The 27,395-nt window shown below is 51.6% G+C and overlaps 15 protein-coding genes across 15 annotated transcripts; 12 read left to right on the top strand and 3 right to left on the bottom strand.

Moving 5' to 3' along the window:
- Nucleotides 1–2,134: 2,134 nt before the first annotated feature.
- VTN31DRAFT_7058 (uncharacterized protein) lies at nucleotides 2,135–3,466 on the top strand (the record flags this gene model as incomplete). The annotated part of the gene is made up of 4 exons (XM_069407737.1): nucleotides 2,135–2,812; nucleotides 2,881–3,088; nucleotides 3,329–3,397; nucleotides 3,462–3,466. The coding sequence occupies 4 exons, from the start codon at nucleotides 2,135–2,137 to the stop codon at nucleotides 3,464–3,466; spliced, it is 960 nt and encodes a 319-aa protein (XP_069258361.1).
- Nucleotides 3,467–4,277: 811 nt separating this feature from the next.
- VTN31DRAFT_7057 (uncharacterized protein) lies at nucleotides 4,278–5,297 on the top strand (the record flags this gene model as incomplete). Its single annotated transcript, XM_069407736.1, has 5 exons — nucleotides 4,278–4,543; nucleotides 4,619–4,703; nucleotides 4,766–4,930; nucleotides 4,984–5,094; nucleotides 5,148–5,297. 5 exons carry the CDS (start codon nucleotides 4,278–4,280, stop codon nucleotides 5,295–5,297), a joined length of 777 nt encoding a protein of 258 aa, XP_069258360.1.
- Nucleotides 5,298–6,417: 1,120 nt separating this feature from the next.
- VTN31DRAFT_7056 (uncharacterized protein) lies at nucleotides 6,418–8,321 on the top strand (the record flags this gene model as incomplete). Its single annotated transcript, XM_069407735.1, has 7 exons — nucleotides 6,418–6,619; nucleotides 6,701–6,723; nucleotides 6,785–6,802; nucleotides 6,861–7,146; nucleotides 7,211–7,968; nucleotides 8,024–8,220; nucleotides 8,273–8,321. 7 exons carry the CDS (start codon nucleotides 6,418–6,420, stop codon nucleotides 8,319–8,321), a joined length of 1,533 nt encoding a protein of 510 aa, XP_069258359.1.
- Nucleotides 8,322–8,604: 283 nt separating this feature from the next.
- Nucleotides 8,605–9,036, top strand: VTN31DRAFT_7055 (uncharacterized protein; the record flags this gene model as incomplete). The annotated part of the gene is made up of 3 exons (XM_069407734.1): nucleotides 8,605–8,656; nucleotides 8,710–8,945; nucleotides 9,016–9,036. The coding sequence occupies 3 exons, from the start codon at nucleotides 8,605–8,607 to the stop codon at nucleotides 9,034–9,036; spliced, it is 309 nt and encodes a 102-aa protein (XP_069258358.1).
- Nucleotides 9,037–9,355: 319 nt separating this feature from the next.
- On the top strand, nucleotides 9,356–9,979 carry VTN31DRAFT_7054 (uncharacterized protein; the record flags this gene model as incomplete). The annotated part of the gene is made up of 4 exons (XM_069407733.1): nucleotides 9,356–9,370; nucleotides 9,421–9,679; nucleotides 9,733–9,806; nucleotides 9,857–9,979. The coding sequence occupies 4 exons, from the start codon at nucleotides 9,356–9,358 to the stop codon at nucleotides 9,977–9,979; spliced, it is 471 nt and encodes a 156-aa protein (XP_069258357.1).
- Nucleotides 9,980–10,094: 115 nt separating this feature from the next.
- On the top strand, nucleotides 10,095–11,355 carry VTN31DRAFT_7053 (uncharacterized protein; the record flags this gene model as incomplete). The annotated part of the gene is made up of 7 exons (XM_069407732.1): nucleotides 10,095–10,126; nucleotides 10,175–10,400; nucleotides 10,449–10,576; nucleotides 10,623–10,786; nucleotides 10,840–11,014; nucleotides 11,062–11,162; nucleotides 11,207–11,355. 7 exons carry the CDS (start codon nucleotides 10,095–10,097, stop codon nucleotides 11,353–11,355), a joined length of 975 nt encoding a protein of 324 aa, XP_069258356.1.
- Nucleotides 11,356–11,465: 110 nt separating this feature from the next.
- VTN31DRAFT_7052 (uncharacterized protein) lies at nucleotides 11,466–12,307 on the top strand (the record flags this gene model as incomplete). The annotated part of the gene is made up of 3 exons (XM_069407731.1): nucleotides 11,466–11,561; nucleotides 11,610–11,885; nucleotides 11,939–12,307. 3 exons carry the CDS (start codon nucleotides 11,466–11,468, stop codon nucleotides 12,305–12,307), a joined length of 741 nt encoding a protein of 246 aa, XP_069258355.1.
- Nucleotides 12,308–12,919: 612 nt separating this feature from the next.
- On the bottom strand, nucleotides 12,920–16,463 carry VTN31DRAFT_7051 (uncharacterized protein; the record flags this gene model as incomplete). Its single annotated transcript, XM_069407730.1, has 4 exons — nucleotides 12,920–14,633; nucleotides 14,699–15,532; nucleotides 15,593–15,864; nucleotides 15,924–16,463. The coding sequence occupies 4 exons, from the start codon at nucleotides 16,461–16,463 to the stop codon at nucleotides 12,920–12,922; spliced, it is 3,360 nt and encodes a 1,119-aa protein (XP_069258354.1).
- Nucleotides 16,464–17,193: 730 nt separating this feature from the next.
- VTN31DRAFT_7050 (uncharacterized protein) lies at nucleotides 17,194–17,958 on the top strand (the record flags this gene model as incomplete). Its single annotated transcript, XM_069407729.1, has 1 exon — nucleotides 17,194–17,958. The coding sequence occupies one exon, from the start codon at nucleotides 17,194–17,196 to the stop codon at nucleotides 17,956–17,958; it is 765 nt and encodes a 254-aa protein (XP_069258353.1).
- A 406-nt stretch (nucleotides 17,959–18,364) lies between these two features.
- On the top strand, nucleotides 18,365–20,966 carry VTN31DRAFT_7049 (uncharacterized protein; the record flags this gene model as incomplete). Its single annotated transcript, XM_069407727.1, has 3 exons — nucleotides 18,365–18,932; nucleotides 18,987–20,027; nucleotides 20,080–20,966. The coding sequence occupies 3 exons, from the start codon at nucleotides 18,365–18,367 to the stop codon at nucleotides 20,964–20,966; spliced, it is 2,496 nt and encodes an 831-aa protein (XP_069258352.1).
- A 469-nt stretch (nucleotides 20,967–21,435) lies between these two features.
- Nucleotides 21,436–22,380, top strand: VTN31DRAFT_7048 (uncharacterized protein; the record flags this gene model as incomplete). Its single annotated transcript, XM_069407726.1, has 5 exons — nucleotides 21,436–21,458; nucleotides 21,536–21,699; nucleotides 21,770–21,863; nucleotides 21,940–22,073; nucleotides 22,139–22,380. 5 exons carry the CDS (start codon nucleotides 21,436–21,438, stop codon nucleotides 22,378–22,380), a joined length of 657 nt encoding a protein of 218 aa, XP_069258351.1.
- Nucleotides 22,381–22,730: 350 nt separating this feature from the next.
- VTN31DRAFT_7047 (uncharacterized protein) lies at nucleotides 22,731–23,595 on the bottom strand (the record flags this gene model as incomplete). The annotated part of the gene is made up of 4 exons (XM_069407725.1): nucleotides 22,731–22,844; nucleotides 22,905–22,994; nucleotides 23,072–23,395; nucleotides 23,455–23,595. 4 exons carry the CDS (start codon nucleotides 23,593–23,595, stop codon nucleotides 22,731–22,733), a joined length of 669 nt encoding a protein of 222 aa, XP_069258350.1.
- Nucleotides 23,596–24,258: 663 nt separating this feature from the next.
- VTN31DRAFT_7046 (uncharacterized protein) lies at nucleotides 24,259–24,580 on the top strand (the record flags this gene model as incomplete). The annotated part of the gene is made up of 2 exons (XM_069407724.1): nucleotides 24,259–24,393; nucleotides 24,455–24,580. 2 exons carry the CDS (start codon nucleotides 24,259–24,261, stop codon nucleotides 24,578–24,580), a joined length of 261 nt encoding a protein of 86 aa, XP_069258349.1.
- A 712-nt stretch (nucleotides 24,581–25,292) lies between these two features.
- VTN31DRAFT_7045 (uncharacterized protein) lies at nucleotides 25,293–25,841 on the top strand (the record flags this gene model as incomplete). Its single annotated transcript, XM_069407723.1, has 1 exon — nucleotides 25,293–25,841. The coding sequence occupies one exon, from the start codon at nucleotides 25,293–25,295 to the stop codon at nucleotides 25,839–25,841; it is 549 nt and encodes a 182-aa protein (XP_069258348.1).
- A 698-nt stretch (nucleotides 25,842–26,539) lies between these two features.
- VTN31DRAFT_7044 (uncharacterized protein) lies at nucleotides 26,540–27,124 on the bottom strand (the record flags this gene model as incomplete). Its single annotated transcript, XM_069407722.1, has 4 exons — nucleotides 26,540–26,616; nucleotides 26,695–26,849; nucleotides 26,916–27,005; nucleotides 27,078–27,124. 4 exons carry the CDS (start codon nucleotides 27,122–27,124, stop codon nucleotides 26,540–26,542), a joined length of 369 nt encoding a protein of 122 aa, XP_069258347.1.
- Nucleotides 27,125–27,395: the final 271 nt, after the last annotated feature.

Below are 27,395 nucleotides of genomic sequence, written 5' to 3'. Positions count from 1 at the left end.
AGCAACCGTATCAAGGAATTTTTCTCAAGGACATTTCTATTATACATGGATGCTAATTAATTATTATCGAGTAATGGATTAGTACTAGTAAAGTAGGTACTAGTTACAAGCAGAGTACAACCTGGCCAAACAGCGGGACACTCAACCCAGCAGGGATCAAGGAAAAAGAAGTAGTGATATTGCAGGTCAACGAATGCTTGTCTCGGTGTTCACAACAACATGGATGGCAAAAACTGTACTCAGTACGGATGCTCGAGTACCTAGGTATGCCGCATTCATGTCAGTTGTAGGATATCATCGTCACAAATGTGGAATTTCAGGAAGACAGCTCTGGCCGTGTCTTCACTACAGCCTCGAGGCCAAATTCAGCCTTGAGCTTTTCACGAAGATGTAATCCCTAACACGGCAAACGGAACACTAGTCCCAGCAAATGCAACTGGCATATACCACACCGTTTTCAAGCTGTCAAGTCAAACACGTAGCTGGCTAGTGAGGGAATCGCGGCAAGGAACTCTTTAGTGACTCCTTGGTAGGAAGACCATTTGGTCATGCCTGCCCAGGTCAGCTAGAAGGAGATAGCTACACAACTGCTAGGACGAGGTTGGTATTAGTTACCGATGAAATCCGTGGAACTATACAGCGATACCGATTCAATTATGATACCGTACCGTATCGTTACATCCCTTGCAGCATTCCTTTCTTCTGGCCCGTCTTGCAGTGCGCTTGCTTTCTCTCTCATTCGACGGCGCTCACACATCGCTGTTCTTTGTTCCTGTCTGCACCTCCCATTGTTTATTGATCAACTTTATGCCTTATAGCGGGTCATTACCTCTACCTAGATAGAGAGCTTGAGGATCTTGAGAGGTTCCCCATCAATCATGAGAATCGTTCCCTTTCGTCAAAATCCACGTATTTCAGACAATTGATGAGATTCCCCTCCCGTCGATAACGCAAGCGCAAGAACAAAATCAGTAGAGCCAGTGCAGCCCTGGACAACGGTAGATTGTGATTGATGTAGATGATCCAGCGCCACGGCACATGCTTGGCAATGAGCTTAAGCGCCATGCTGCCAGAATTGTACCTACCTTTTGGTTGAGATATGAACTGATTTATATGAACACGAGCCATTCAATGTAGACTGCAGTTGCCCCACGTCTGATGCTGCCCACCCATGTCAATTGAAGCTAACTGCTCGCTTGACCGTAGCGTAGTTGCAGGGCTGTCGAAGAGAGCAAGCACAAGTTGATATCCAAACATGAAGGGCTTCGAAGTTAAAATCCGCTGCAATTGTGGGCAACACTGTCGAGATAATGGAAGTGTTTAAGGCGCAGGAGACAGGAGCAAAGCGCCATGCTCTTTTCGAAGGTTTGTGCCGAAAGTTGGCGCGGCCATATCGATGTCCGTTGTTGCTGGGCTAGTTGAAATGTTCCTGTTTTCTTGAAATTCAGACTTGTGAAGAAATCGAATAATAAGGGCTCAGGATCCAGCAGTGTGTCAAGAGTGATGTCATGTCGGAGTATTTTCAGTGGATTCTTGCTGTATGGACTATGGAGACAGGTGATGAGGCCTCACGCATTTGGATCAGATCACGAAATGCCCTACCATCCCGCAAGTGACGCCATGAACAGTGAACAATCAAGATTTGCGCAGCTGCATGAGTACGATGCGGCCTGAAAACTTTGCAAGGTATACCTATCAATAGGCTCCCTTTGTTGAATCAACCTGCCATGAACGGCGAGTAGTCACCAAGATGCGCGCAGCTATTGGTATGATACAGCCTAACAACTTTGCAAGATATATATATCATTGTAGATACTCTGTTGAATCGATCTCGACTGGAACAGAACAATAGCCTTCTAATCTCACAATGACCATCACCAATCTTCAATTCTCGTCAACTGCAGCGCTACTTCACAACGTGATTGTGACAGGGTTTCTTTTGCTCCTTCTCCCTCGACTTTGGCAGGTGAGATCAATTGAAAGTAAACCAAGTGCAAATGTGTGTCTAATGTAGTATTTGGAGACTCCTGGTGCTCTCCTTTCTCCCTTGAATCGTATCCCTGGTTCGTGGCTACATAAGCTGTTTCAATGGCCACTGGTTCTTGCTATCGCCAGAGGCCGTGGCCATCAGCAAATGCAAGATCTGCACAAGCAATACGGTCCAATTGTGGTCCTCGCGCCCAACATGATTGCCGTCTCCGATCCGCAAGCCGCTCGACATATCCTCGTTACAGAAGACTGGCCGAAATCCAACGCGATATTCTCCAATTCTCGCCTGAATCCAGAACGCCCCACATTACTAGCAATTACAGAGAAGAAGGCGTATGCGGTGCGCAAGCGGCTCATTTCATCCATTTTTGGCCTTCGATATATACGAAGACTGGAACCTATTATGCGCGATTGCATTCACGTAGCCATGGATCAGTTACACAACGCCTGCATGCAACACGGTGGGGAGGCGACTGTGGACATCCATCATCTCATGCGAGCCCTCGCGGTTGACATCATTGGTGTGACGACGTTTGGAGAATCCTTTCACATGGTTCTGCATGGGAGCCATCCCCTGCCGAAGAAAATCGAGCAAAAGATGTTGATTGCTGGAATCCTTCAGTTCCTGCCATGGCTAAAGTACCTGCCCGGCTTTCATGACCGCGACCCGTATATCGACGATTTTACAAGGTCTATCGTGGAGCGACGGCGGCAAATAATGAAAAAAGAGCACCGAAATGACTGGCTGCAAAAACTCCTGGAGGCGGTTGACGACAGTCCCAACTCGGCCTTTCAGACATCGGATCTTCAAGACGAAGTGGTGGTACTATTAACTGCTGGTAGCGAAACTACTGCTAACGCCGAGATTTCTTGTTGATGCTTCTTGCGAAGCATCCGGGCAAGCTGGCATTGCTGCACGAAGAGATTGATAGGTTTTATTCAAACCCGGCGGAGGAAACAACCGCTGATAAGGCGCTTCAAATGCCATACCTACAGGCCTGCATTGACGAGACAATGCGGCTATATGCGGCCATGGCAGGCGGCAGTCCACGCGAGGCCCCTAAAGATGTGACACTTCTAGGATATCACATTCCAAAAGGTACCACTGTCTTTCCCAGGACGACCACCTTGCATCGAGATCCATCTTTCTGGCCACAACCAGATGAGTTTTTACCTGAGCGATGGTTAGATTTGACTATCAGGACGAGGCGCGGAGAGCTGCCCTTCTATCCATTTTCTGCCGGTAGTCGCATATGCATTGGCAAGCACTTTGCCTTGCAAGAGATTAATCTCAGCGTTGTTTCGCTCTTGAGGAAGTTCACGCTAGAATATGTACCAGGACAGGATGAAACAACGGTGCTTCGCGTGGCATTGCGTCTTAGTGCAGGGAAGTACATGGTGAAGGTTCGTGAGTGACGACGCGAACGTCAGTTCTAGGATGAGTTTGCCGTTAGCCACAGTGCTGTTAGTAGTTTGATGAAACCTCAATCAGAACTTGGTTTCATTCTCGACAACAGATAACAATGTTCAGCTCTCGAGGATTCTCCCCTGCGCCGGAGGGAGGAAGAGATATCCAGGAAGATCGATGTCTTCAGACTTATGACATGCTTACGTTCATTGTGTTGGAGAACAGTACCTATCCACAGCTTCACACCCAACACCTTCCGGTGCACCTCCGTAGGGTTTTCGAAGATAGAAGACTAAATCCCCACTGCAATTTCGTTTGTACCAATCCACTGTCGACCACCGATCCGTTCTTTAAGCATACTGAAGGTTTCGGCGCATTGTACCTCAGCTCCCGGTAGGTACTACATAATAGTAAGTACCTTGGTATGTTATTTCAGTAGTGTGCCAAGTCCTGTTACTGTCAAACGGTGATCTGGAGCATGTTCTGCTCAAGCTCTGAGCTGGCCAAAGAGTCTCGAAAACCTGACGTTCAGAGTGCAGTCAGTGATCAACGAAAGTGGGTCAAGTCTTAACTAAGGTACCTATGTCATAATGACTAATCAGTACTCGTAAATACGGAGTACTCCGTACTAAATCATTATTGGCTCGCTGACCTCCTGATTTCTCAATTTTATTATAATTTTCGAGGTTCAAGCGAAATTTCAAATCCTTGATTGATTAGGCAAGTTCTGAGTACTTACTGAGTTGACTGAGAGGCTGAGAAGCCAAAACATCCGCCGCGTTTATTTAACCTGTCCGTCACCTAGCTTCAGATTGCTGCTGGAAGACAGTACTCCATACACTTTTGTTGCGCCCTCGGTTTTCCGGCCTGCCAATTCAAAATGTCTCTCAAGAGAAAACGTACGGAATTCACACCAGAAGATGATGACGGTACCTCTCGCGAGACGAAACGTTATGCTTACCTGGAACCCCGCGTCCGACACATCCCCGAGCGTACCATCAAGTCGAGATGGGCGCCTCTTCCGGAAGCAATGCAAGACAAAGTGCGCGAAATGTTTCGAATGCTGGAGCGCCCTGTGATTGTTCGCCATTTTGACGAGAAGAAGCGGATCGAGGCGCAGTCGGCTGTGTCGGCCGTTGTCAAGAAGTATGTTACAACCGAAAATGCATGTCCCATGCTTGTGATCAATGAATAGGCTAATTGCGTTCCTTTCACAATCAGTCTCAATCGTCGACTACCCCGAATGCCGTTCCCACCTATGACCAAGGATGCCAGCTTCGATTACGAGTCTGCGCTAAACGAACACGTAGGTCTACGGATACCGTCCGCTTGCTTTGACAGCAGTACATTGCTAACTCAGGGCGATAGCGCGTCCTGGAGACTCAGTTGTCCAACGCGATGAGTACAATCGACCTCTTGAAGCTAGAAATTGAGCGGGAGGAAGCCTTGCTGGCCAAGGAAACCAAACAAGTGGAAGAAATGGAGAAGAACGCGAAGCGCGCAGAGGTGGAACGCAAGCGGCAAGCGAAAAATGTGAGCATGCTCACGTTCGCACCGTTGGTGGTCGAGTTATTGATCTCTTCCAGGAACACCCCGCCCTGCGCCGTCTCGATGAACAGTCACAGCAACGAACTCAAGGAAGCTCAACCACGTTCTCTATTGCGGCCAGTAAGCACGGCGACACGGCTCTACACGATGTACGTGGACGAAATGTCCCTAATGGCGATCCCATAACTGATCCGTTCTACAGGTTGAACCGGATCCGGAACTTCGGTCACTGATAGCACAACTTACTGGTCATCTGAAATCGATGCAGAATAACGTTGGTCCTTTTGCCGAGCTGAAAGACGCGATTTTGGAGGCACAAGCCGCGTTAAATCTTGCCATTCCCATCGATTGAGTTTGGTGACTTTGGTGACTACACACGTCACCATTGACTCTGAGACTCTGAAAACCTTCTGATCCGACGCGCTATCCTAGCCACAGACGAAGACCCGGAACGGATGGACACGTCCTCGAAGCGTTAAGGTAAACTCTGACACCTTCAATGAAGATAACGCACCGGGTCGGGTGAATCAGAGCATGAAGACCAGATGATGGTCGAGATTGGTGAATGGCAAAGTACAAGAACGGAGAACGACTTTGAGAAACGAGGTCAGGGCCACATTAGTCTGAGGGTTGCAAGCTTGCTAGGAGTTTACTGAAGGCAGCCAACCTCATGATCGTAAGTCTTCTTTTTTTTCATTCGTTTGCTATGTCACATACGGCTGATTTGATCGTGGCTGCAGTTCTTCAGATGCTAGTACGATTACCTTCTGCTCGATCTCGTGCAGCTTTTATGGTGGCATGAAATGTCCCTGGTTCACTAACCGAAATTTGAGAATACCTCGAACTATCTTTTATGTCTTTGATCACTTAACCGTTGTGAATTCAGCTATTGACAGCATCCTATGTAGTTGGTTCCTGGACACTGAGTCGATCCGGAGATGCAGGGTGCCGAGTCATCAATCAAAACAATAGAGTTTGAGTGGGGCTGTGATCCGATCTCAAGCACGTGCCCATGTGCAATAATACACAAATACCTAATTCTTGTAAATTACACGACATACAAGGTCCTTTCTATTTTCATCTATTTTTGCAGGAGGCTGATGTTTTCATTTTTTTATTAGTAATTTTCGTTTCGGGACGACTTATCGATACAGTAAGTTACGTAAAGTCGGATCAAGCCCCCCCCCAAAAAGAACTAAAAAAAGGTCGTCGCGCCCGCTTCTCCGCACTGGGCCCGTCTCCAGAAGAACCGAAACTTCAGCGACTGTGCGGGTACATCGTCAGCCATAAGTAAACCAATGTCTTTCCCTTGACCAACGTTCTCCGCCGTCAATTCATCGTTGAATCAGCGCACTCTCGACCAGCCCTTGGACGGCGTCCAGCGACCCTCCTGGTGTCATTTTCGGCTGCTAATCGGTTTCCCCGCACTTGTGAGGTACCGAGAAATCGCGAACGATCAATCCTCCATCAAGATGACGGAGGAACATTCGACTGCTCCTGAAGCAAAGCGGTCAGCTGAGGAGAAAAGCTCGACAACCGTCGAGGCCGCGACCATCTCCGATACTGCCTCATCGACGAAGGAATCGGACAGCAAATCGTCCTCGTCGGCAAAGCCGGACTCTTCGGCAACCCAGGGCCAGGCGAATCCCAAGAAGCGTCGCAAGGTTAATCATGGTGCGTGTCCCGTGTGTTTCGTGCGTCATGGATAAACAAGGACATATCGCGCTGACTTGTGCCTTTTTGTGTGCCGGACAGCATGTGTCTATTGTCGACGCTCGGTGAGTTTCCCGCCTTTGAGGTATCTGATGGGGGCCCGGTCTGATCTTGAATCCGCGACAGCATATGACCTGTGATTCGGTAGATATTGCTATTCCCGTACAATTTCCGTTCATCAGCACTAAACCTTGTGCCACAGGAGCGACCATGCTCGCGATGTATCAAACGGAATATTGGCCATCTTTGTCACGACGAGCCTCGGGATCCGCCGAGACGTAGTCGCAACGACCATGAGGAGGAGAATAAGTCCAAAGCAGTGTCGAGAGGAATGCATCAAATGATGACTGTATCGGATAGAGGAGGGCAGCATTTGATGCCTGGCTCACCGTTGGACCTTCGATCCTCTACTGTCAATCCCTCGCCGCCCGTGTCTGGGACGATGTCCGGGACAGCAGCGCAAAACATGGAACGAAACCCGCAACAAAGTAAGCTGAGTACAATCCGTGTCATTGCCCCCTCCTGTTCGTTCCGTCTCTTACATTATCCCAGTGTTTATGAACGATTGGTCCCTCGGTGGACAGAATCACTTGCAAGATATGCATGCCTTTCATGCGTCCTACATGTTCAATAACTCTGAGGTGACCAACGAGTACAACCTGCTCACCGACTTCTTGAGCAATAGTTTATTAGACGACAGTGTTTCGTTCTCCAACAACGATGCGAACGGCTTATACAATGACCCACTGATCAACTCGGTCAACCAGAATATGGCCGCCAATACTTCAGCGTTGCCTCGGCAGCAGCAGCAACAGCTTCCACAGCTGACCAATTCCCAGGATCAGGAGAACGCTGATCACCGTTCGGGCTACAATTCCAGCAATGACAAAGCTAAAGAAGATTATTACATGACCGCCGCGGACCCACAAGGCATGGATCCTCCAGAGGAGCGCATGAACAAGCTCCTGAAGGCAAAATATGAAGCCGGTCTCTTGAAACCGTTCAACTACGTCAAGGGCTACGCCCGCCTGAACCAGTACATGGAAAAGCACATGCAGCCCGCCTTGCGACAGAAGATACTTCGGCAACTGGATAAATTTCGCCCTAAGTTCCGGGAGCGCATGCAGAGTTTGACTGATATCGAGTTGATATTTGTGGAAATGTGGTTCGAGCGCAGTCTCATGGAGTACGATCGCGTGTTTGCCAGTATGGCAATTCCAGCATGCCTCTGGAGACGCACTGGAGAGATTTTCCGCGGAAACAAGGAGATGGCGGAACTCATCGATGTACCAATTGAGAGATTGCGCGATGTACGTTTGTTTTCTTTCTTCAAACCCCCGAAGAATCTACTCATCTTCACTCTAGGGCAAGCTGGCTTTACATGAAATCATTACCGAGGACCAATTGGTTAGCTACTGGGAAAAGTTTGGCGCGATCGCGTTCGACGGCACCCAGAAAGCGATGCTTACGAGCTGTACTCTAAAGAACCCGGATACGGATGATCCGAGCAAACGCATTCCGTGCTGCTTTTCGTTTACCATCCGTCGCGATCCGAATCATATGTAAGCCTCGGTTCTGTTCTGCTACGAGATTTTCCGGCTGACGCGGCTCCAGACCATCATTGATTGTTGGAAATTTCTTGCCTTCGCAGCGAAGGAAGTAATCGTTAGTTGGTCTCAAGCCGTGCGAAAAGAATGGTGAAAAGATTCCTTATACCGATTTATTTGTATATTCTTCGCTGATGCTGGATACTGGACTTGGAGAGGCATTTGGAGTGTGGTATCGATATCAGTTCAAGGTCTTTCTACAATCTAAATAGGAAACAACGACCAGTGGCACTTTCTTGACGAGTCACAGAAGAATAGTTCGCTCCTGTAGTCCACTGCAAGGTTGGATTCCATCTTTTCTTTTCCATCACACAGTTCGTAGTCTAGCAACCGTCCATCATGGAGCTCACTTTCGACCCTAATGTGGATGCAACAGCTGCATCTGTCTGTGGTACGCTACTTGGATACTCCTTACAGTCGCACTCTCATCTAACCGAGAAAAAGCGTTCGTCGCCGATATACAATCGAAGATCGGTGACATTGAGGATCTCACCACTTGGCTGCGATGCCGGGAGGCGATAGACAATCTGAAAATCTGTATCCGTCAGCTTCCTCTTCCGGTCGATAAGCTGTCCGCACGCTCCAAGTCATTGCTGGAGCTGTCGGGCACTACCTTGTGGAATACCGCCCTCCGGTTGTCGGCGTCTCAAGGAGATTCGCCAAATGAGGACTTCCATCGTGTTTGTGCTCAAGGTGGGCTCATCATAGCTTCATCTTGTCAGTGCCAGGTCTGACTGTTGTCATCTCCAGTTTACGTCCTCGCGTTTCTAATGATGGAGAGCTGTTTGCGTATTGAGGGGGATGATAATACTTCAAGTACTGTTTGCATACCGGATTATGCTTGACTCAAATACTGATGGACGAAGATGCCGTCCGGAGTCTCCAAGTGGCAATCAAGTGTGCCGAGATATGCCTTGGTGAGATGGATGCAGTCGGTACTTCTTTAAATCCACCGACTGATGTGATCTCAGAAGCAGGAGTTCATGACCGAGCCGCAGACGTGATAGAGCAGTGCTCGGCGAAATCGAGAATCTTGGAACTTTCTGAACAGACTGGTGAAGTCCGAGCCCTTGCAGCTCGATATCATTTGATGCGGTGTCATCTCGTACGTGCGGTTACGCGGGATTACTTCAGTACAGGCTGACTTGTACCTAGCTTGTTCAGAGAGGGGAATTAGGGCTCGCTGAACAGATGCTGTCCAAGGTCCCAGAACCTCTTGTCGAGAGGGATACATCGATTGCGGAAATATATGCCGACACTTGTCATCAGTTGCTGAGGGGAGCACTTCGAAAAACTCAGAAGTCCCAGGCAGTTTCTTGCATATGTAGGATACGCGGTGTTCTTAGAATCTTACACTCTGAGGATGAGTCGAATGGCCATCGATGGCTTGACTTGTCCATCTTGCGAACCTTAGGTGAGTAGATACTAATACTTAGAGTCTTACTTTGCTCTCTGTTAACAATTCAGTTACCGCGAATTTCTCGAATTTCGATGAAGAAGTCCAGGCCCTGGCGATGGATGTGTGTGATATGATTCAACAGGTGGAAGACAACGACCAAAATTACAACAGAGCGATGCTGAGAAAGTCTAGAAGCACCCTGAAGAACCCCCCGTTGTGGTTCTACAACTTGAGCTCGCCACGAGGCAGTCCAATCCCGAACCAAGAGAATTGTACGAAGGTGAGTGCTCAACCTTATCACCACTTTTGGATTGAATTCATGGAGCAGCGCTTCAAACCCATATACAGGTTTCGAATTCCACGGTGCAAGACCTAAAACGGTACGACCTTCACGAGTAACACTTACTTCAGAGCTAATTCGGGAAGCTCGATGCATTATGCGGTCAAGTTATTCGACCTCAGGTGGGTCGAGCCGATGCACATAGGTGAGGTGATATTGACGCGACACAGCCCTAATCTATCGCTCGATTGCCTCAAGCAACTTTTCTCGAAAATGAGCATGGATAGTTCTAAGAAAGATTTCCTTGAACAAACCTTCGTCACCGTTGCCAGGTTACTGAGTTCTCCAAGCTTGCATTCGCCTGATTTCCTCGATTTTCTCTGTGGCATTGCCAATCGGATGGTAGAAGAGTCGAGATTGATGCTGTCCACTGTTGTCAGCGAGGCTGTCTTGATTGTTGAACTACCTCGTGATCTTCTGTGGCTAGGAACTAACGCTTTCTAGATACTGTGGCGGAAGATCGAGTTGCTGTTCTCCCAAGGCAATTTTTCTTCAGCTCAGCGATGGTGCTGCTTCACCCAACATCCAGTGTTTCAGCATAGTGGTTGTGTCAACCGTCTCAAAGTCCTCAGGTATGCGTGATCCTTCTAATGTGACTCTCTATATAACCGTGGACAGGAAGTCAGCGCTCTGCGCCATACATACTGGTGATGTTCAGCCAGTGTGGAACATGTGGGAGAAAGCCAGAAACGATGTAGAGCTCGATGGAGAGACGATCTACGTGATGTACCGACTAACCCTGGCTTCTTCGAAGGCCGTTCCAGGGATAGGGTTAGGGTTTGGTATGCAGTGAACACCGAACATTGGAAGGTAGCAAAGGCTAACAGCGAAATAGCAAAGGAGTGTCTTCGGTTACTTTTGGGGGGAGAGAGCAGTCGATGGAACTATTTTCTTGCTTGTATTTCAGCTGCTCAAACGGCAGGGCGCGACGGAGTCTTGCTCGATCATTTATACCAGCTCTCGATAGACGAAACGGCATTGAAGAGTACGCGACAGCTAGAGTATTTCAGGTAGCCTCCCCTAGCTGTATTCCGAGCAGTCCTGCTAATCGACACAGGATCACGATTAGTATCACCACTAAAGAGGCACGGAAGGGTCTCCGTGAGGGCAAGGATGGCTGCGAATTGATGGACATGCTATGCGATCTGTTCGATCGAGGTAGGATGCTGTGAATAGAGGAAAATCTGTGCTAAATTCCACAGCTTCTCGGATTTCTTCGAACGACATCAATGAGCTTGAATGGTTTTCGCGCAATAGCTACAGATTTGCTCTGGAAATCTGTGAATCTCGGCTGGTGAATTACGCCATGCGCCTTTTCAGGATGTCTGCCAGAGTCAGTATTAGTATTTGACATTGAGGAAATACCTGGAATCCGGTTAATCCTGATGCCGACTAACTTACAAGTATGTCCAGTTTCTCGGACTATTTTCCAGTCACCTTGGTACTGATGCCATCCGCGATATGGCGGATCGACTCCGTTCCATCGTGTATGCGGCGAACCTGTTAATAGAATACACTGAGCGGAATACTACATTCGATGCTGGGGCCCGTGTACAGGTGAGCTCTACAGAAACAAATTTGTTATCTGGCCTGCTAACTTTTCAGTATCGAAACTGGACGTCGGATCTGCGAGGCGACCTTGACAGGCTTGAGAAAGATTATTCCCTCCAAAACGCGGGTGACAACAGTATTCGGATAGCACGAGAACGGACTCTGCATTTCCTTCGGCTGGAGAGAGCAATTCTATGCGGGCGATGGGATGAAGTCAGGAAGTTGACCCAAAGTCTTCATGAGTGCAGGGATTTGAACTTGAACCGGTATCTGGCAGACCTCGTTCTGAGTTCGGACATGCCACCTGACATGGCGATGGGGTGTATGCGTGTAAGAATTCCGCACTCCAGTCCAGAGCAATGCACTGACCGAAGGTCCTACAGCGAATTGTCAAGAGTCTCATCAAGGAAAGTGACACCCGCGACGAAAAAATGCAGCATCTCCGATGCCTCTTCCATCTAGCCATAGAGAGAGGATCGTCTGCCGCCATCGCAGAGCACCTTCTCGACAAAGCACTGCTCTTCGCTGGAAGCGCAGATAATATCGAGAGCGGAGACAGTGGACTTGCATGGTTTAGTTCTCGCGCATTCAATCATGCCGTTGACCTCTACCTCTCGTCCCAGCTCATCGATGCGCAACGCTGGGCCAAAAAGGCAATGGATCTGGCACGTCTCATGGGCCCTAGTGGCGTGCCCTTGGTGCAAGAGCTTCGAAGCAAGTATGAAAAATGGTTGACTTTTGAAAGAGCTTGACGCCAGCAAGAGCATTTATCTCAAGTAAGCAAACCGATGTGATCAACTCATCAAGGCAATGGAACAATAGACTCCAGTGAACATCAAAGTCGACTCCTATTTATTGGTCGGGTATCTTGAGCGTTTCTAATAACCAGTCAAAGGAAGATAGACATGAGGGAACCATACAACAGTTTAGTAATCATCGAGAAGAAATAAAATCCAGACCAAATTCCCCCGAGCCAGAACCCAAGCCAGGACCAGAACAGAAACATTGTGAATCGAGCAATACGCCCTGCGAATCGTTTTCGATCACAGAGAAGCAAAGATTAAGAGGTTATGCCCGAGTGATCCCTTCTTTAAAAGAAACCTGACGAGACAAGAGAAGCAAAATACTAGTCGGAAAGAAAGCAAAAGAGAGATAATGAAAGATATATGAACAGAGGATCAACAAACGGATCGATAGAGGTAGTAAGTGAGCGCCGGCGTGGTGAATGTTCGTCATCCCCAGCCGTGTTTTCCCGAGTGGAAGAAAAAAGGCTGAGAAAAGAGACAAAGTCCGCCCTCCTGCACCTGTGCGCATGAGTGGTTCCGAAAACTGTCCAGATTGGAGGAGCGCTCTTCGATTCGCAATCACGCACTATCACCACCGCCATCGACGGATCGACTTCGGGACACCCATCTCTCGTTGCGTGGCCTGGAGAGCAACGGCGTGGACGGCACGCGCCGGGCTATACGGGAGGGCTTATTTGCGACACTTGCGGGGGTGTTTCGCTTGCGTAGGGTCCCTGTTGTTTCTCCGCTGTCGGCGCTGCCGTTGGGAGTTGCCGTCGTCGCTGTGGGTGAGTTGTTCGTGATTGTCGGGATGTTGCTGGCGCGGCGGCCCGTCAGCTTCATCATCATCGACTCTCGTTTCCCCCGGCCGGTGACGGTGCCGGTACCGGTACCGGTGCCGGTGCTGCTGCTGCTGCTACCCCCACTTTCCGTCTCGGTGTCACCACTGGTCGTCAAGCTCTGGTGCTGCCGCTTGCCGCGCTCCGTCAGTGCATGGCTCGTCAGGTGGAGCTCGCGCTCCAGATCCTTGGCACCCCTTGGGTAGTCCGTCGAGGTGTTGAGCTTCTTGCGGTATGCACGCAGCGTGCGGCAGACTTGTTCTGTGGACATGTTGAGACTGCCAAATTCGCTGCTCGATTTCGTGGCCGGGGAGTGTCGGCCCCGGTTGCGGAAGTCTGCCGAGGACCGGCGCAGGCTGCTGGTGCTGGAGCGCCCCGTCAGCCTGTGCAGAGTTTTGGTTTTCGTTGAAGGAGATGGTGATCGTCGGTTGATGGGAGTTTTCGCCCCGGGAGGAGGTGAATCTCCGCGAGAAATTGTCCCGTTCCGGGTACTCGTCGGGGTTAGAGAGTAGCGTGATGTCTTCTTCTGCAACCGGGGAGGCGACTGGTCGCGAACCGGCGTCGCGGTAGGGCTCTCCTGTCTTAGACCTGCTAGTTCCGATCGAGACAGAATCCGCCGCAGTGGCGGCTTGGTCGCCGTCAACTCCTTAGTCGGGGTTTCTTCCTCCTCGTCGCGGAGGTTCGCCTGCGACAGTTCTTGGGTCTGCTGCGGCTGGACGGACAGATCCCATATCATCACCACGCCGTCGAGGCCCGTGCTGACCAGCGTGAAACTCCCTTTGTCCTGGGCCGGGAGAAGAATGACATCGCTAACGCCCTCCGAATGGCCGAATTCCCGAGTAAGAAGAACGTCCCGCTCCAAATCGTACACCCGAATCGACTTATCAGTTGTGGCAACGCCAACCAGCAGTCGCGGAATCTGTCCTGGAATATCGGTGGTGACCGTCAAGGAGCTCATTACTACAGCATCATTGCTTTCTTGGTCCGATGCTCGGAACGAATGGATGTGTCGTCCAGACGACACGTCGTATCGTTGCACATGTCGGTCGATAGTGGACACGACCACCGTATCCGGTTCATCAGGCACGGCTGCCATCGAGACCGGTGAGATCTTCAGAGTGATGACCTTGGATAACAGGTAGGCAGTCACGGTCGTTCCATCCATTTCTCGGGTAATTTTCTCCCGCACGATGATGGTTCGGTCGGCAGAGCAGGAGAGTAGTCGCGCCCCGTCGTTCATGAATAGCAGTCTTCCAACAGCTCCAACATGATCGTCCATTGTTTGAATCAACTCGAATGCGTCGCTTGTTTTTCTGAACAGCTGCACCATTCGGTCTCGGCCGGAGCTTGCGACCAGGTGCTGGTCCGCAACGGACACCACGGCAATGTCTGTCACCTCAGCTCCGTGGGCTCGGACTTCGTTGATGCATTTCCAAGGACTCGCAGTGAGCACCCTGAGCAGGTCAGCAAGTTTACAGCTCTGACGGTCCCTTCTCTGATGAGAAAGTGGATCTCTCACCTTAGAACCCCATATCGGTCCCCGGAAACAAACAACCCAGCTTCATCTACTGCTCGCACAACCTTGAGCTCATTGGCAATGTCATCCTCCCCTGTCGCTAACTGCTCCAACTCAACCCTCTTTGCGCTTTGATATTTGCCCTGAAAGGTCCAAAAGTAGACAGACCCATCGCATGACCATGTGTAAAAGTCTGCCTCGAGGACGTTTGGCGATCTCAACGAGCCCACGCCGAGGACAGGGTTTCGATGTGCCGGCATCACGCTGTCCGCGACACTGATCTCATCATCACAACCAAAGTCATCGACCGGGATGACGTGGATCTCCCTTGCCGTGTCGACCGTCACGATGTGAGTGGAGAGAAACGCCATCGAAACCAGCGTCGGCAATTTCTCCTTGGAAACACTGACATCGCTCGACACACTCGGTGCAGGTGATGGGCATTCTGCCACTGCTCGAAGCTCTGAAACGCGGAGTTTCATGGTCCGCCTGCCTCTCCCGCCGAGCCAGACCATGTCCATATCCGTATCCAGAGTCACGGATGTCACACTAAACCCAACGTATCTAACAAGATACAGTTTCTGGGCGCCTCCCCTGTCGTCCAGGAGACATAAAGCACCGTTGTCCGTGCATATAATAGCCTCTGTATCAGAGATACTAGCTATGCATGTGAAAGTCTGCTCCCCAAGATTACCCAACAGACAGTTTCTTCCGGATAGCGCCTTTGGTGTATTGCTTGGGGCGGTCGTGGAAGGTTCCAGGTTTTGACGTGACTTGGAAGGAGAGCCTGAGGCTGCATCGGCAAGTCTCCAAACCTTGACATGGCGTACACCAACTCTGCATCGAAGCAAATCTGGTCAGTATGTGGAAAAGCAAGATAGTGATCGTTGAGCATACGTTATCAGGGTCTGTCCCATCCAACACATATCGCGGATAAACGAGGTGCACTTGTTGGTCGAGTGCAACTTCGCCGCACCAGTTCGGAGATTGACGGCCCACACAAACAGGAAGCCATCGTTGATATCACCCAACGTGGCCAGATACTGTGAGTTGGCACTGAATGCAAGACTCCGCACTCCAATCGAGTGTTCTGTCATGATCGTCAGCGGTACATCGCGCGAGGCGTCTCTCGCTGTGGAGAATATCAGAACCCGAGGATTGTATCCGGTCTGAGACTCAAGTTAGTTCTGTTTGTTTGTTTCTTCGGCTTTCATGTGAGCAGGTTTACCTCTCCCACAGCAAGAAACCTGCCATTTGGACTGATGGCAACGCTGGTGACGGCCTTGATACGTTCCCGCGACGACCATGTCCTCCAGTTACTGGGATCGGCCCATTCACTGCCAGGAGATGTCCCGTACGGGCTCGGACCGGGTGCCAGTCGACTCGAAGAATACCTGTTCCGGTTATCGGGTGTCGACGGGCTTGTTGATTGGTTGTAGAATGAAGTAACTGGGTTCACCGGAGTCGCAGTGGGACGGGCCCGGTAGAACCGCTGGCTGACCGAGCCATCTGGCTCAATCTCGGCCAATATCGCCGCCGATCCGACGCACAGCGCAAAGGATCTGGACGGCTCATGGGATGAGAAGCCATTGGGCGTTGCGGTTGTGGTGCCTATGACCGTCTGCAGGGAGAGAGTGGTTTGATACGCGGAAGCTTTGTTGGGCGACCGCGCGCTGGGTCTCAAGACGGGAGAACTGGAGGGGGTGATTTTGAGCGCTGATCCTGGACCGGCCAACTTGCTCTTCGAGCTCCACGGGGTGCTAGCCATCACAGCTACATCCGTGCATCCGTCTGTTTGCGAATGACTTCAACGAGGTAGATGATGAATCCTCGACATTTCAATCGAGATCAAGCGTCTTCGACCGAGAGACCCATTGGACGACCTATCGCCGGAATGCTCCGCTACCAGGGGTTGTTTTTCTCTGCGTGGGTCGAGCGCAAGTGATCTGGAATTTGGTCCAGCTCGCAAAGATGACGAATTGTTGATCAAGCACAGGAACGCGGGGAGAGATCGAGGTAAACAGTAGAAGCGCCGGTAATGCGACAGCGAATTCAGCGAATTCAGCAACGAATGGACGGCGATTGAACGCGGGTAAGGAGTGACGAAGGAATCCCTTGCGAATCGAAGCAAACGAGAGTGCACACTTCCAATTATCGGCCAGGAGCGCGATCGATCCCATTCCCGCTGAAGCTCGGCGCAGGCAGAGCTATCCCTGGTGCTTTCCAAATCAAGACTAGCGCTGTGATCAACATGCGATTGCCGAGAAGATCATTCACAGGATACGGAGAATTTTCACCATTCGTCTGTAATCTAGTACCGATGTGGAAATTATTGGCACGTTAGCGTGGTAATTTTCGTACTGCGTTACCAATGGAAACTGTGATCAGATCTAGGTCACGTGACTCCCGTTTTCGCTCGATAGGCCGGGGAGCAAGCATGAGACGGACTGGCGACATACTACATTGCTTCGACCGTCCATTCGATCCTTGCCCAGGCCATGGCGTCCAAGTGCGTGCTCTCCGACCCATTCGCTGTGTCGGTTGCCCTCTACAATATCCTTCGGACTGGATCCGCGATTCAATTGACATCCTCTCGGCCACTTGCTCGACCACCTACATGCCCGACACATCTGCGTCGCCGTCAAAACGCCTCAGCGCGATATTTGTCACTTTCAACATCCCTACGAAGTTCTTCACAAGACGCCAGCTCTGAGTCGAAGCCAGAGGAGAATTCAGTCCTTGACGAGCTCGTCTCTTCACACCATGACCAGAATTCGTCCGCATCGAAATCTGAAGCGAAGAGCACCTCCGAAAAAGCGCAGAAAGGCTCTGGCGTGAAGTCTTTGCGTGATAAATCAAAAAGCCAGTCAAGCCAGTCAACGGCCAAAAGTTCCAAGGCCGACCAGCCGCAGCAGAAGAAGAAGAAGGAGCCATGGCAGATCCAGAAAGAGGCGCTGAAGAGGAAGTTCAAGGAGGGCTGGAACCCACCCAAGAAGCTCTCTCCAGACGCCATGGAGGGCATTCGACATTTGCATGCCATGAACCCTGAGCAATTCACGACGCCGGTGCTCGCAGAGCAATTCAAGGTGTCGCCAGAGGCCATTCGCAGGATTCTCAAAAGCAAGTGGCGGCCAACAGAAGAAGAGATGGAGGACCGTCGGCGGCGCTGGGAGAAGCGACAATGGCGCATCTGGGATCACATGGCAGAGCTGGGGTTGCGGCCCAAGCGGCCGGGGGCCAAGTCACCCCTGGATGAGGATTAGCGGCAGCTCAATGATGAGAGTATTTCTCCGCGGTATCCCTGATCCTTCTTGTGACTGTAGTCTGTAACACTGCTAGATGTGTCGATTACGAGTATTTCGAATATTCTCTGTTGGTCAATAAAGTTGACTATTGGAAACCATCCAGAATCGTCACCCAGTAGGCCTATTAATCTAGGTATAAACTTGGCTTCGCGGCGCTAAGAATCCAAGGATCAGGCCAGCAACACGCCAATTGTCAGCTCAACGCCCGACTTTTTTCATCCACCGCTCGCCGTTGGGAATGATTGGCGCGCTGTAACAGCATGCCAAGGGCCATCTGTGGTCCCTTTTGCATCGGTCGCGTTTATTCTGGCGCCTCCCGCCGGCTTGTTCCCCCCGACGCCGATGCGGCGTGCCTCGAGCTGCCATGGTCGCCATGCCATCGGACATCCAGGTATTTGTGAAGTGGAAAGAACAGACCATCTTCGCGGGTGAGGACGTCGAATGCGTCATCACATTCAAGAACGTCGCGGATGGCCCCGGCGATGCGGCCAATGGTCCATCGACACCACAGCACGCCCGCAGGGCCTCGCGCTCCTTGAACGGCATCTCTTCTTCCGGCAATGATGGCTTCTTCACCACGGTGAAGTCGCCGGCCAGTCTCTTCTTCGGTGGCAAGGGCCGATCGCTACCGCAGTCGCCTCGCCGTCCAGCCGATCGCTCCCACCGGGTGTCCGCGTCGCTGAATTCGCCGCTGGGCGGATCCAACAGCTTTCCCCCGCTGCATACGCCGCCGCCGCGCTTCGATCAATCATCGGGACACAGGCACAAGAGATCCGTATCAATCTTGTCGATCGAGAGTGATACGGGGAGCACCGCTGAAAAGACCTCCCTGTCCTCGCCGTTGGGTCGACCGGGCCATCGCGGCCATGGGCGATCGGTGAGCGTGCAGATACATCCCAGGAGAGGGCCAGAGGACCCTCCTTTTTCGCCAGGTGCGCTCGACCATGATGACGACTCCAACGATAGGATGCTAACAACCTTTTCAGGCCCAAGGACCCCAACAATTCGCGGGCCACCATTCCCCGAAATCAACGTTGGCCCAACTCAGCTAGATAAAGATGCGCTCAGATCGCCTCGGCCTGGGCCGCTTGTACCGAGCCCAAGATTGCCTTTGGAGATGTCCCGGTCCGGCCGTGGCCGGCCGCCATTGCCGACGGACTTCAAGTTCCCCATGACGCCACCACCGGCGAGCGAGTCCAGTGTCGACCAGACAACAACTGCCAGCGATCGAAACCCTTCGAGGAGACCGTCATCCAAGTCCGTGGCGAGGGACCCGCCGAGTCTCACCCAGCAGCCGCACTTGCTACCGGCAACAAAGATTCTGTCCACCTCCAGCGCCAATGGGAGCACCAGAAGCAGCGGAGAGTTCTACACGTTGAGCAATAATTCCACGGAGACACTGGAATCTGAGTACACAAACTACGGAGGCAATCGGCCGCGAATGAACATTGCTCGGCACCGCCGTCATTACTCGGGCATCGAGCCAGTGGGCAAGTCGCGGGACGCAGTGACGCTGCTGATGGGCTATGCGCAAATCAGTGCTTCATTCACCGTTGACGGCTCACTGATCAACCAGGCCGCTTTCGACGAGGTGAAACGAAAGGGTGTCGTGGGAGGTCAAAGCAGCGGGTCAAGTGGTGCTGGTGGTGCAGAAAAGAGCCGTCGCAGTGGTGGGTTGCTTGGGGCGCTGGGCTGGAATGTCATCGAAGATTCCCTCAGCGGTCTCCTGTCGAACGGCGATCTCAATGGATTGCGGGATATGCGCGGAGTGACATCTTCCAAGTCGATTCCATTACTCTCCACGCCCCAGTCGCTTTTGTTTGTTGACCTTCGCCTAGGGCCTGGAGAGGAGAGCTCATATTCGTTCTCGTTTACGCTTCCCAGAGGCCTGCCAGCTAGCCACAAGGGCAAGGCGATCAAGATTTCCTACAATCTGATCATTGGCACGCAACGGCCCAGTGGGCCAAAGCAAGTGCAACAGGTCAACCGCATTAATATTCCTTTTCGGGTGTTTAGCGGGGTCAATGGTACGTCGTTTCCTCCAAGAGTGATGGCTTTCGATACTAAGCTTGGGTCTAGCTCAAGGCGACGTGCTTGGCCACGATCTAATGTCGCCATACGTTCTGCTACGGGATGAGGCACGGGTGCAAAAGTTGATTAACAACCATCCTCGGCCGGCGCCCAAGGAGAAAAGCATCAGCGGTCCGACATGGACCAATGCGACTGAATTTCTATCCTACGTCGACGAGATCCTGGCGAAACCTCGGCAGGCATCTATCACCACGTCCAACACCCCATTGGAACGGGTTCCCTCTGCGGAACAAGCTGGGCCCGCGCCTTCCTGCAAGGACGCCATCGATCTGGCTATCCTCCGCAGCAACCAAATCGACAGCGCCAACCGCAGCGCCAATCGGTTCGAGATTGCGCGTAACGGCCGGCGGATTGCCGTCGTAGTGTTGAATCGCCCTGCCCATCGTCTTGGGGAGACCGTTTTGGCTACGATAGACTTCACCGATGCCGCCTTACCTTGTTACTCCCTGCGCGCCACATTAGAGACGTCGGAAAAGGTCGACCCGTCCATCGCCGTGCGGTCGAGCGCCAGCATTCACCGGGCCACGCGGCGGGTCCACGCGTCGTATTTCGAGAACACGCTGTTCGCGACGCGAGTTGTCTTCAGCCCCGCGATCCCGATCACTGCTACACCGACCCTCCTGACCAGCGGCGTCCGGTTGGTCTGGGAGCTACGGTTTGAATTCGTGACGCTCGATTCGGCGCACGACGAGGAAGGCCTGCCGCTGGCGCGGGCTAATCTGTTGGATACCATTGGCGAGGATGAGCGAGGGAGGGTGTTCTCGGCGGTGGAGACGCTGCCGTGCGAGTCGTTTGAGGTTGCGATTCCGTTGACGGTGTATGGCGAGACGGTTCGAGAGCCATCGGCCGAGGAGAGCGAGGGATATCCTCTATGACGGAGATTTTTGAAATGTATTGCATGCTGTATTCTACTATCAAAGCCTTCATAGGCTCCTCAAATTGAACGGGTTGAACTGTGAAGTTGTACGGAGTATAGATCTGCTTGTATCACGTGATGTAAGTATCACCCCGGCAACAATCGAGCGTTGTCATTGTCGATCACCACCGTCCGCGGGCGAGACCAGAGTCACCAGACTAAGTTAGCGATCGGAGACCAAGACTGATCCGCACTTGAATCCTTGGTGGGTATCTCTGACCGGGCCAGATGCCGATGTTACCTTGATATATATATGCGTTGGCTGACATCGTTATCATGGCTTCAGTTCATTTAAAGGGCAGCCTCTTGACCATCACCAAACGGGAATCGAAGATACCCCTCATCGGACTCCGTACTTGGTATTTCTGGTGCGCGATAGAAATTGAGTGACAGGATACCAGCATTCTGCTGGAGATATTTGTCGAACCATGGCAACGTTTATCAACACCATGTTGGTGCCCTCCCTACTACTACTATCCAACACGGATGTCGGGCATTCAATGCTGACCGCCAGCTCGTCTCACACAGCAACGCGCGCTCCAAAGGCACCTTCAAACCACGGTCCACCACCCGAGGCTCATCCAGCTACCAACTGCGACAGTTCGCGGAAGCGACGCTCGGCAGCGGGAGTCTGCGCAAGGCCGTCAAGTTACCCGAAGGGGAGGATCTGACTGAATGGCTGGCTGCGAATGGTAGTATTCCACTATATGACCCCCTCTTTCGCGGCAGGGAGAAGATGCTGATGGGTAGTTTCTATCTTAGTGGTTGACTTCTACAACCAGATCAATCTGCTCTATGGGTCGATTACGGAATTTTGTTCTCCGCAGTCGTGTCCGGAGATGAAAGCCACGGATGAGTGCGTGACCGTCAACGGGTTATCTCCAGAGCGGGGTGCTAACAAAAGAGAATGATATTTTTTTCTCTCTTTGCAGATTCGAATATCTCTGGCAAGATTCGGAAAACTACAAACGGCCCACCAAGATGTCCGCGCCGGAATACGTCGAGCACCTCATGAGCTGGGTGCAGAGCAACATTGACAACGAATCCATGTTTCCGAGCCGAGTCGGTAAGCCATTCCCTCCCTAACCACACACCTAACAATCTTTGCTAAAGGGGACATGATTTTTATAGGTGTCCCCTTCCCCAAAACATTCCCGTCGCTCATCCGACAAATCTTCAAACGTCTCTACCGCGTCTACGCGCATATCTACTGCCACCATTACCCCGTCATTGTGCATCTCGGGCTGGAGCCGCACTTGAACACGAGTTTCAAGCATTACGTGCTGTTCGTTGACGAGCATAATCTCGCAACGGGGAAGGATTTCTGGGGGCCATTGGGGGATTTGGTGGATAGTATGTTGAGGAGTGATTAGTTTCTGCCTTTCTTTTCCTTTATCTTTCTTATTTCTGTCGAAGGCGGAGGGACAGGCCAGGAATGGCGTTTGGTTTTTGGGTTTCGGTACGGTGATGGATGGATGGATGGGTTAATGGCAAGCCTGCATGCGTATTCATTTTTCATGTCTGTTATCGTCATGTTGTTCCGTTAGATTGCGGTGTATTGGTCTTTGCATAGATTTATTCTTCTCGTTCTCTATGATGGGAATTACATAAGGAAAAAGAAAGGAAAGAAAGAAATTCTACTATCAGCTATATGCACATGCACAAGGATCGTCTTCGTTCTTCTTCTGAAGCAATAATAGCACAAGGGTGCGGAATGAATAATTTACACAGCCTCTGTAAGAACCCGGTTCAGCTTGCTGATCTTGGACGAGACGCTGAGATCAATGGTGCGATCACCGATCTCGACCACCAGTCCGCCAATGATGTCGGGGTTGACCTATTCATCCTAGTTAGCTCCCATCCCATTTTGGAAGAATACACGGACGGAGAGAAATACCTTAGTAACCACCTTGAGCTTCTTGCCCTGGCTGATCTCCGACTTGGCAACAGCGCGCTCAATGCGCTGGATGGTCTTGTTGTCGAGTTCCTAGAAACCCCCCCCTCTCGTCAACACCCAAAATACCTCAAAATAGAGAATGATAAAGAAGAAAAAAAGCCACCAACCTGCGCACTGGTGATGTTCAACTCAATCTCTCCCCGATGCGCGCTCATCAGCGTCCCAAACTTCTCCACAATGCTCTCCAGCAAACCCAACCGGTTGTTCTCCGCCAGCGTGTTCAGGAAGTTCTTGAGGATGCTGTCCTTGTCAGCGGCAGCGCCACCGGCAACCCGCTGGAGCTCGGCCACGATCTGCTGCTTATCCGCGGCGGTCAGGGTCGGCGTGTTCAGGACGGAAGTCAGCTTGGGGTCCTTCTTGAAAACGGTGCCCAGCTGCGTCAGGGCCTTGGCGACGTTGTCGAGGTTGGAGGTTTTGGCGGACGCAGTGTACTTATTTCTTCCTTTAGTCCGAATTCGATTTCCATCGCTTCTTTCAGAAGAAAACATACCAGGGCATTGGCGTACGTTCCATCAACACCGTACAGCGGAACCGGCGGGCGCACGTCCTGCGCCGCCGAGGAGGCGTACGTCCGCATCCCGACTCGGGTCGAGGCGCGCAGACCGACGCGGGCAACGCGGGAAGCCAACATGGTGCAAGCGATCAGGAATCCCAAGCCAGAGACCCTCGGCGAGACGATGTGGTTTGATCCAATGGCCGGGCGTGACGCAATTGGGGAGAAACACTCTTGTTGCTGGGATGTGACGGAAGTCGACGTTTGGCGCACTTTGCTGGCTCGGCAAACCCCGTCTGTAATGGGTCACGTGATCCGCGCCCGATCTGCTCCGGTTGTGGTTCCGATTCCCGGACTCTTCCTTGTTGGTACATGGCATAACCCTAACCCTACTCGTAGGTAGCTTGGTTCTGCAGGTCAAATCCGAGAAGCTAATCAAATATCAAAACAACTGAAATGTCGGTCTGTCTATTTGAGGATATTAAGTAAAGAAGTACTCCCTTTCTTCCTTGCTCTCTTGAGCGAGAGTATATTCGGTTTCAGCGCCTGATAGAGCTCGTTTTGTTCCATTACTCGGACAGCAGTGATACCTGTTCACCGCTGAGCCAACAGCTCTCTATTCTATGGGCTGAAGAATCGACAGTACTGATTTCCTCGGATTCATCAATGTTCGCCGGACCATTATAATAACTAGCAGAACTATATCGCTGAATAGAAAGTCGGTCAAACATTCATATGTGCATCGATCAAACTAACCTTGGCTCAGACTTTGCACGAGTGTAAATCGATTTGAAAGGAACAATGGAGGTGGACCATTGTGATAATGCCCTCGTGGCAGGCAGAGCTGGATTCGACATTGTCAGTTCTTTGCCGCTTGAGCTTGTGATTCCAATCGTCGAGTATCTGGATCAGGCAGACGTCCTTCGATGTCAGAGGGTCCGGCATTTGCCGATTCTTGCCATGGTTGATTTCACGTTCCTAACACAGGCTGTCCCAGGTCTCGAAGCGATGGCACTCGATTTTCTCATCCAATGCCATCATCAACGCCGTTTTGCCCAATACGCTTGCGGCACTGGGCCTGGATACAGCGAGTATCCCGAGCAACGCCAACCCAATGACTTAACATTCGTTGGCTCGCTGGCTTGCGAACTGGTCGCCCGGTAAAGAAGGTCTTCCTCCCATGGGAAGAGCATTCGATGAGGCCTCGGGATATTATCTGCCGTGAACGACGACTATGCTACTTCTCTGGGAACAACGGCAGAGACGTCATAATGTTGGATCTCGAGCCAGGGAAGAAATCGATTCTTAGCCATGAAAGAATCGGTCAGGTCCGATCCATGAAACCTTCCAGTCGCTATCTATTTGTGACGACGTGGGACCAGTAAGATAACTGCTTGTAGGTTGGTTTTTTTTTTTTTTTTGTTGCCAACTTCATCTAATTCCGGTGCAGTGGCCATCTCAGACTCGTAACTGCGTGGGATTTACGCACGTCGCAGAAAGTGCCGACATTGTCGTCACGAAACTTCCCTTGGGATAATGTACACATCACTCTCGCCTGGGAGAGAGTAATCCTAGTTCCCTGGGTCCCGGAGCAACCTCACCCAATCGCCGTGTGCAATATGAGAACGGGCCAGTGGCATGAGACTGGCCCCTTTCTCAATCTATGGTTGTGGCATGCGGATGCGGAGGACAACGTGCTTGTCACCTTTGAGATCGACTGGGACGCACATCCGCCCGAGGTGCAACAGACCAAGTGGTAGTTAACGGGCGGCGGGGACACCTATTGGTCATTAGCCGGCTGGGAGCCGCTTGAGCGGAAACAATTCCACCTCTCGATGGAGGATGATCATCGCATGGAAAAGAGACACTTTTTGCGACAAATCGACGATTGGAAACGCACCTACGGCCACAAGACAACGACCCAGTTGTACAACCTCAAAGACCGCGATTCGCTGCTTCAACTCACGTACGACTATGCTGTTGATGAACTCAGCCTCCGATGGATCAACTACGTCGAGCCCATCGGCGAGCTCTTTGTTTGGTCCCGTTTCGACTCCCTTGGTCCGGACCTCATCTACCGCTGGGCCCAGTGGCTTCGGGGGGTCATAATCTACGACGCCGCCGCCGGCACCACAACCGTGCGCCCGTATCAGTTGGATATTCGAGAAGCCAGGACTCACATCAAGTTTTCTCCGCCGCCTCCGTGCCAGCATCCAATGGGGGACTCAGATCCTGATGATTGCTTGCGCATGGTATGCTCTGGAGACCGTGAAGTCCTTTGTGTGGTCAGTGACGATGGCGTGCAGCTCTGGTTCTTCAATCCAGATTTCATGCCGGACATCCCTGGTGCGGAGCCACTTCTTGCCAGGGAGGAGAGCGGATGATTTGTACCAACCCAAGGGAAGGAGGAAACGCTTAGCTCGTCGGGAAGGACACATGAAATGTGACGCACAGCCAAACATCCAAATGCAAATTCTTCCCAACTTCCGACATGCAATTATTAGAGTAGTAAGTACTGGAGGAGTATGTGGTATATGGCGTACATGGAGACATGGACATGATCAGCAAATCAAAGGCCAGAAACGAAACCCAAGGAAAGACGAGGGACCGGATTTGATGATAGAGGAAATCAATTCGGGAACCAAGCGAGTGTCTCTTGGCCTCAGAAAATAAAAAGAGATGCAAACGTAAAATGTGGGACAATAAAGAAAGAAACAGCAAGAAAGCATAAACGAATGATAGGACCTGCCTGACTCCGCCAGCTCCTTGCCCAGGATATCAAGAAACGAGGGAATATTAAAGAGAGAAAAAAAAAAAACAAAGTGTAAAAGATTGCATGCTGAAACAAGATCCAAAACATCTCCGACCAAGAGAGCGTGCAATACGATGGCTGGGCGAATCAGTCGAGTTCATAGACAAGATGATGCCTGGTTCCTGCCGCCCCAGTACCCTGGCGCCGCCTTCATGCAATCACAGGTCGAAATCGTTATGCCGCGGGGGGAGCGCACGGTCCCCTGGATTCTCATCCAGGCTGGCTGGCCGGGACGCAACCAGAAGGGGAGGGGCCCGCGGTCGCGTCCGTTCATGTGGCCGTTGCAGCCTTGCCCTTGTCGTCATCCCCCTCGTGGTCGAATCCATTCGAGGTGGCGGCAGAGGAATCTGTGAACCCTTCGTCCGAGGGGTGGCCGTCAGACGGCGCTGACGACGGGGACTGAGCTGGGGCCTTGTCATTCTCACCTGGGGTGTCTTGATTGGCAGCGGGGGGTTGGCCGACCGCCTGCGATCGTCTCTTGTTCAACCGCTCTTCTTGCTCCTTTAGACGCTCCTCAGTTTCGCGGATCTTTTGCTGGAGAGCCTGAAGTTCCCGCTCTCGGATGGTCATCATTTGTTTCCTGCAGGGGGGTGCCGGTCAGTGCCGCCATGATGTCGTTGATGACAGGGCGTTCGCCAACACGTACTTTTGTTGGACTGTTTGGTCGAGATGGTTGATGTCGTTGTCCAACATAAAGGCATTATCCAGGGCCACCGAGAAAGCCTGCGCCATGGTGCTACAAACGGTCAATGCCATGTCTCGAAGATCGGGTGATGGAGTGACAATATTCGAGGGAGGGGACACATACGACTGTGGCCGGCGCGGATTGGGTTGCCATTCTTCGGTATCGGACATGTTTGATGGAGACCGTGGGCGTTGTCGCTGCTGCTTTACTTCTAATGGCAGCGGTCGAGTTGGACGATGGGAAGCACAACTGGCGCGTCGTTTATCAAGGGATGGCTCTCCCGGGCGGGATGACTGATCCTCGCGTTGTCCGGGTGAATCAGAAACCGCTGAAGATTCCGCAGCGAAGAATGGCGATCAAGATCCACGAATGGAGAGAAGGATGAAGATTACGGTGCTTGGAATATGGAGAAATTCGCGGTACGCTGGGAAAGAAGAGGGA

The sequence above is a fragment of the Thermomyces dupontii genome, assembly GCF_041956625.1.
Source record: "Thermomyces dupontii strain NRRL 2155 unplaced genomic scaffold VTN31scaffold_8, whole genome shotgun sequence".
Taxonomy (NCBI): Eukaryota; Fungi; Ascomycota; class Eurotiomycetes; order Eurotiales; family Trichocomaceae; genus Thermomyces; species Thermomyces dupontii.
Note: the sequence above shows the minus strand (reverse complement) of the source record. Positions and strands in the feature narration are given on the sequence as shown.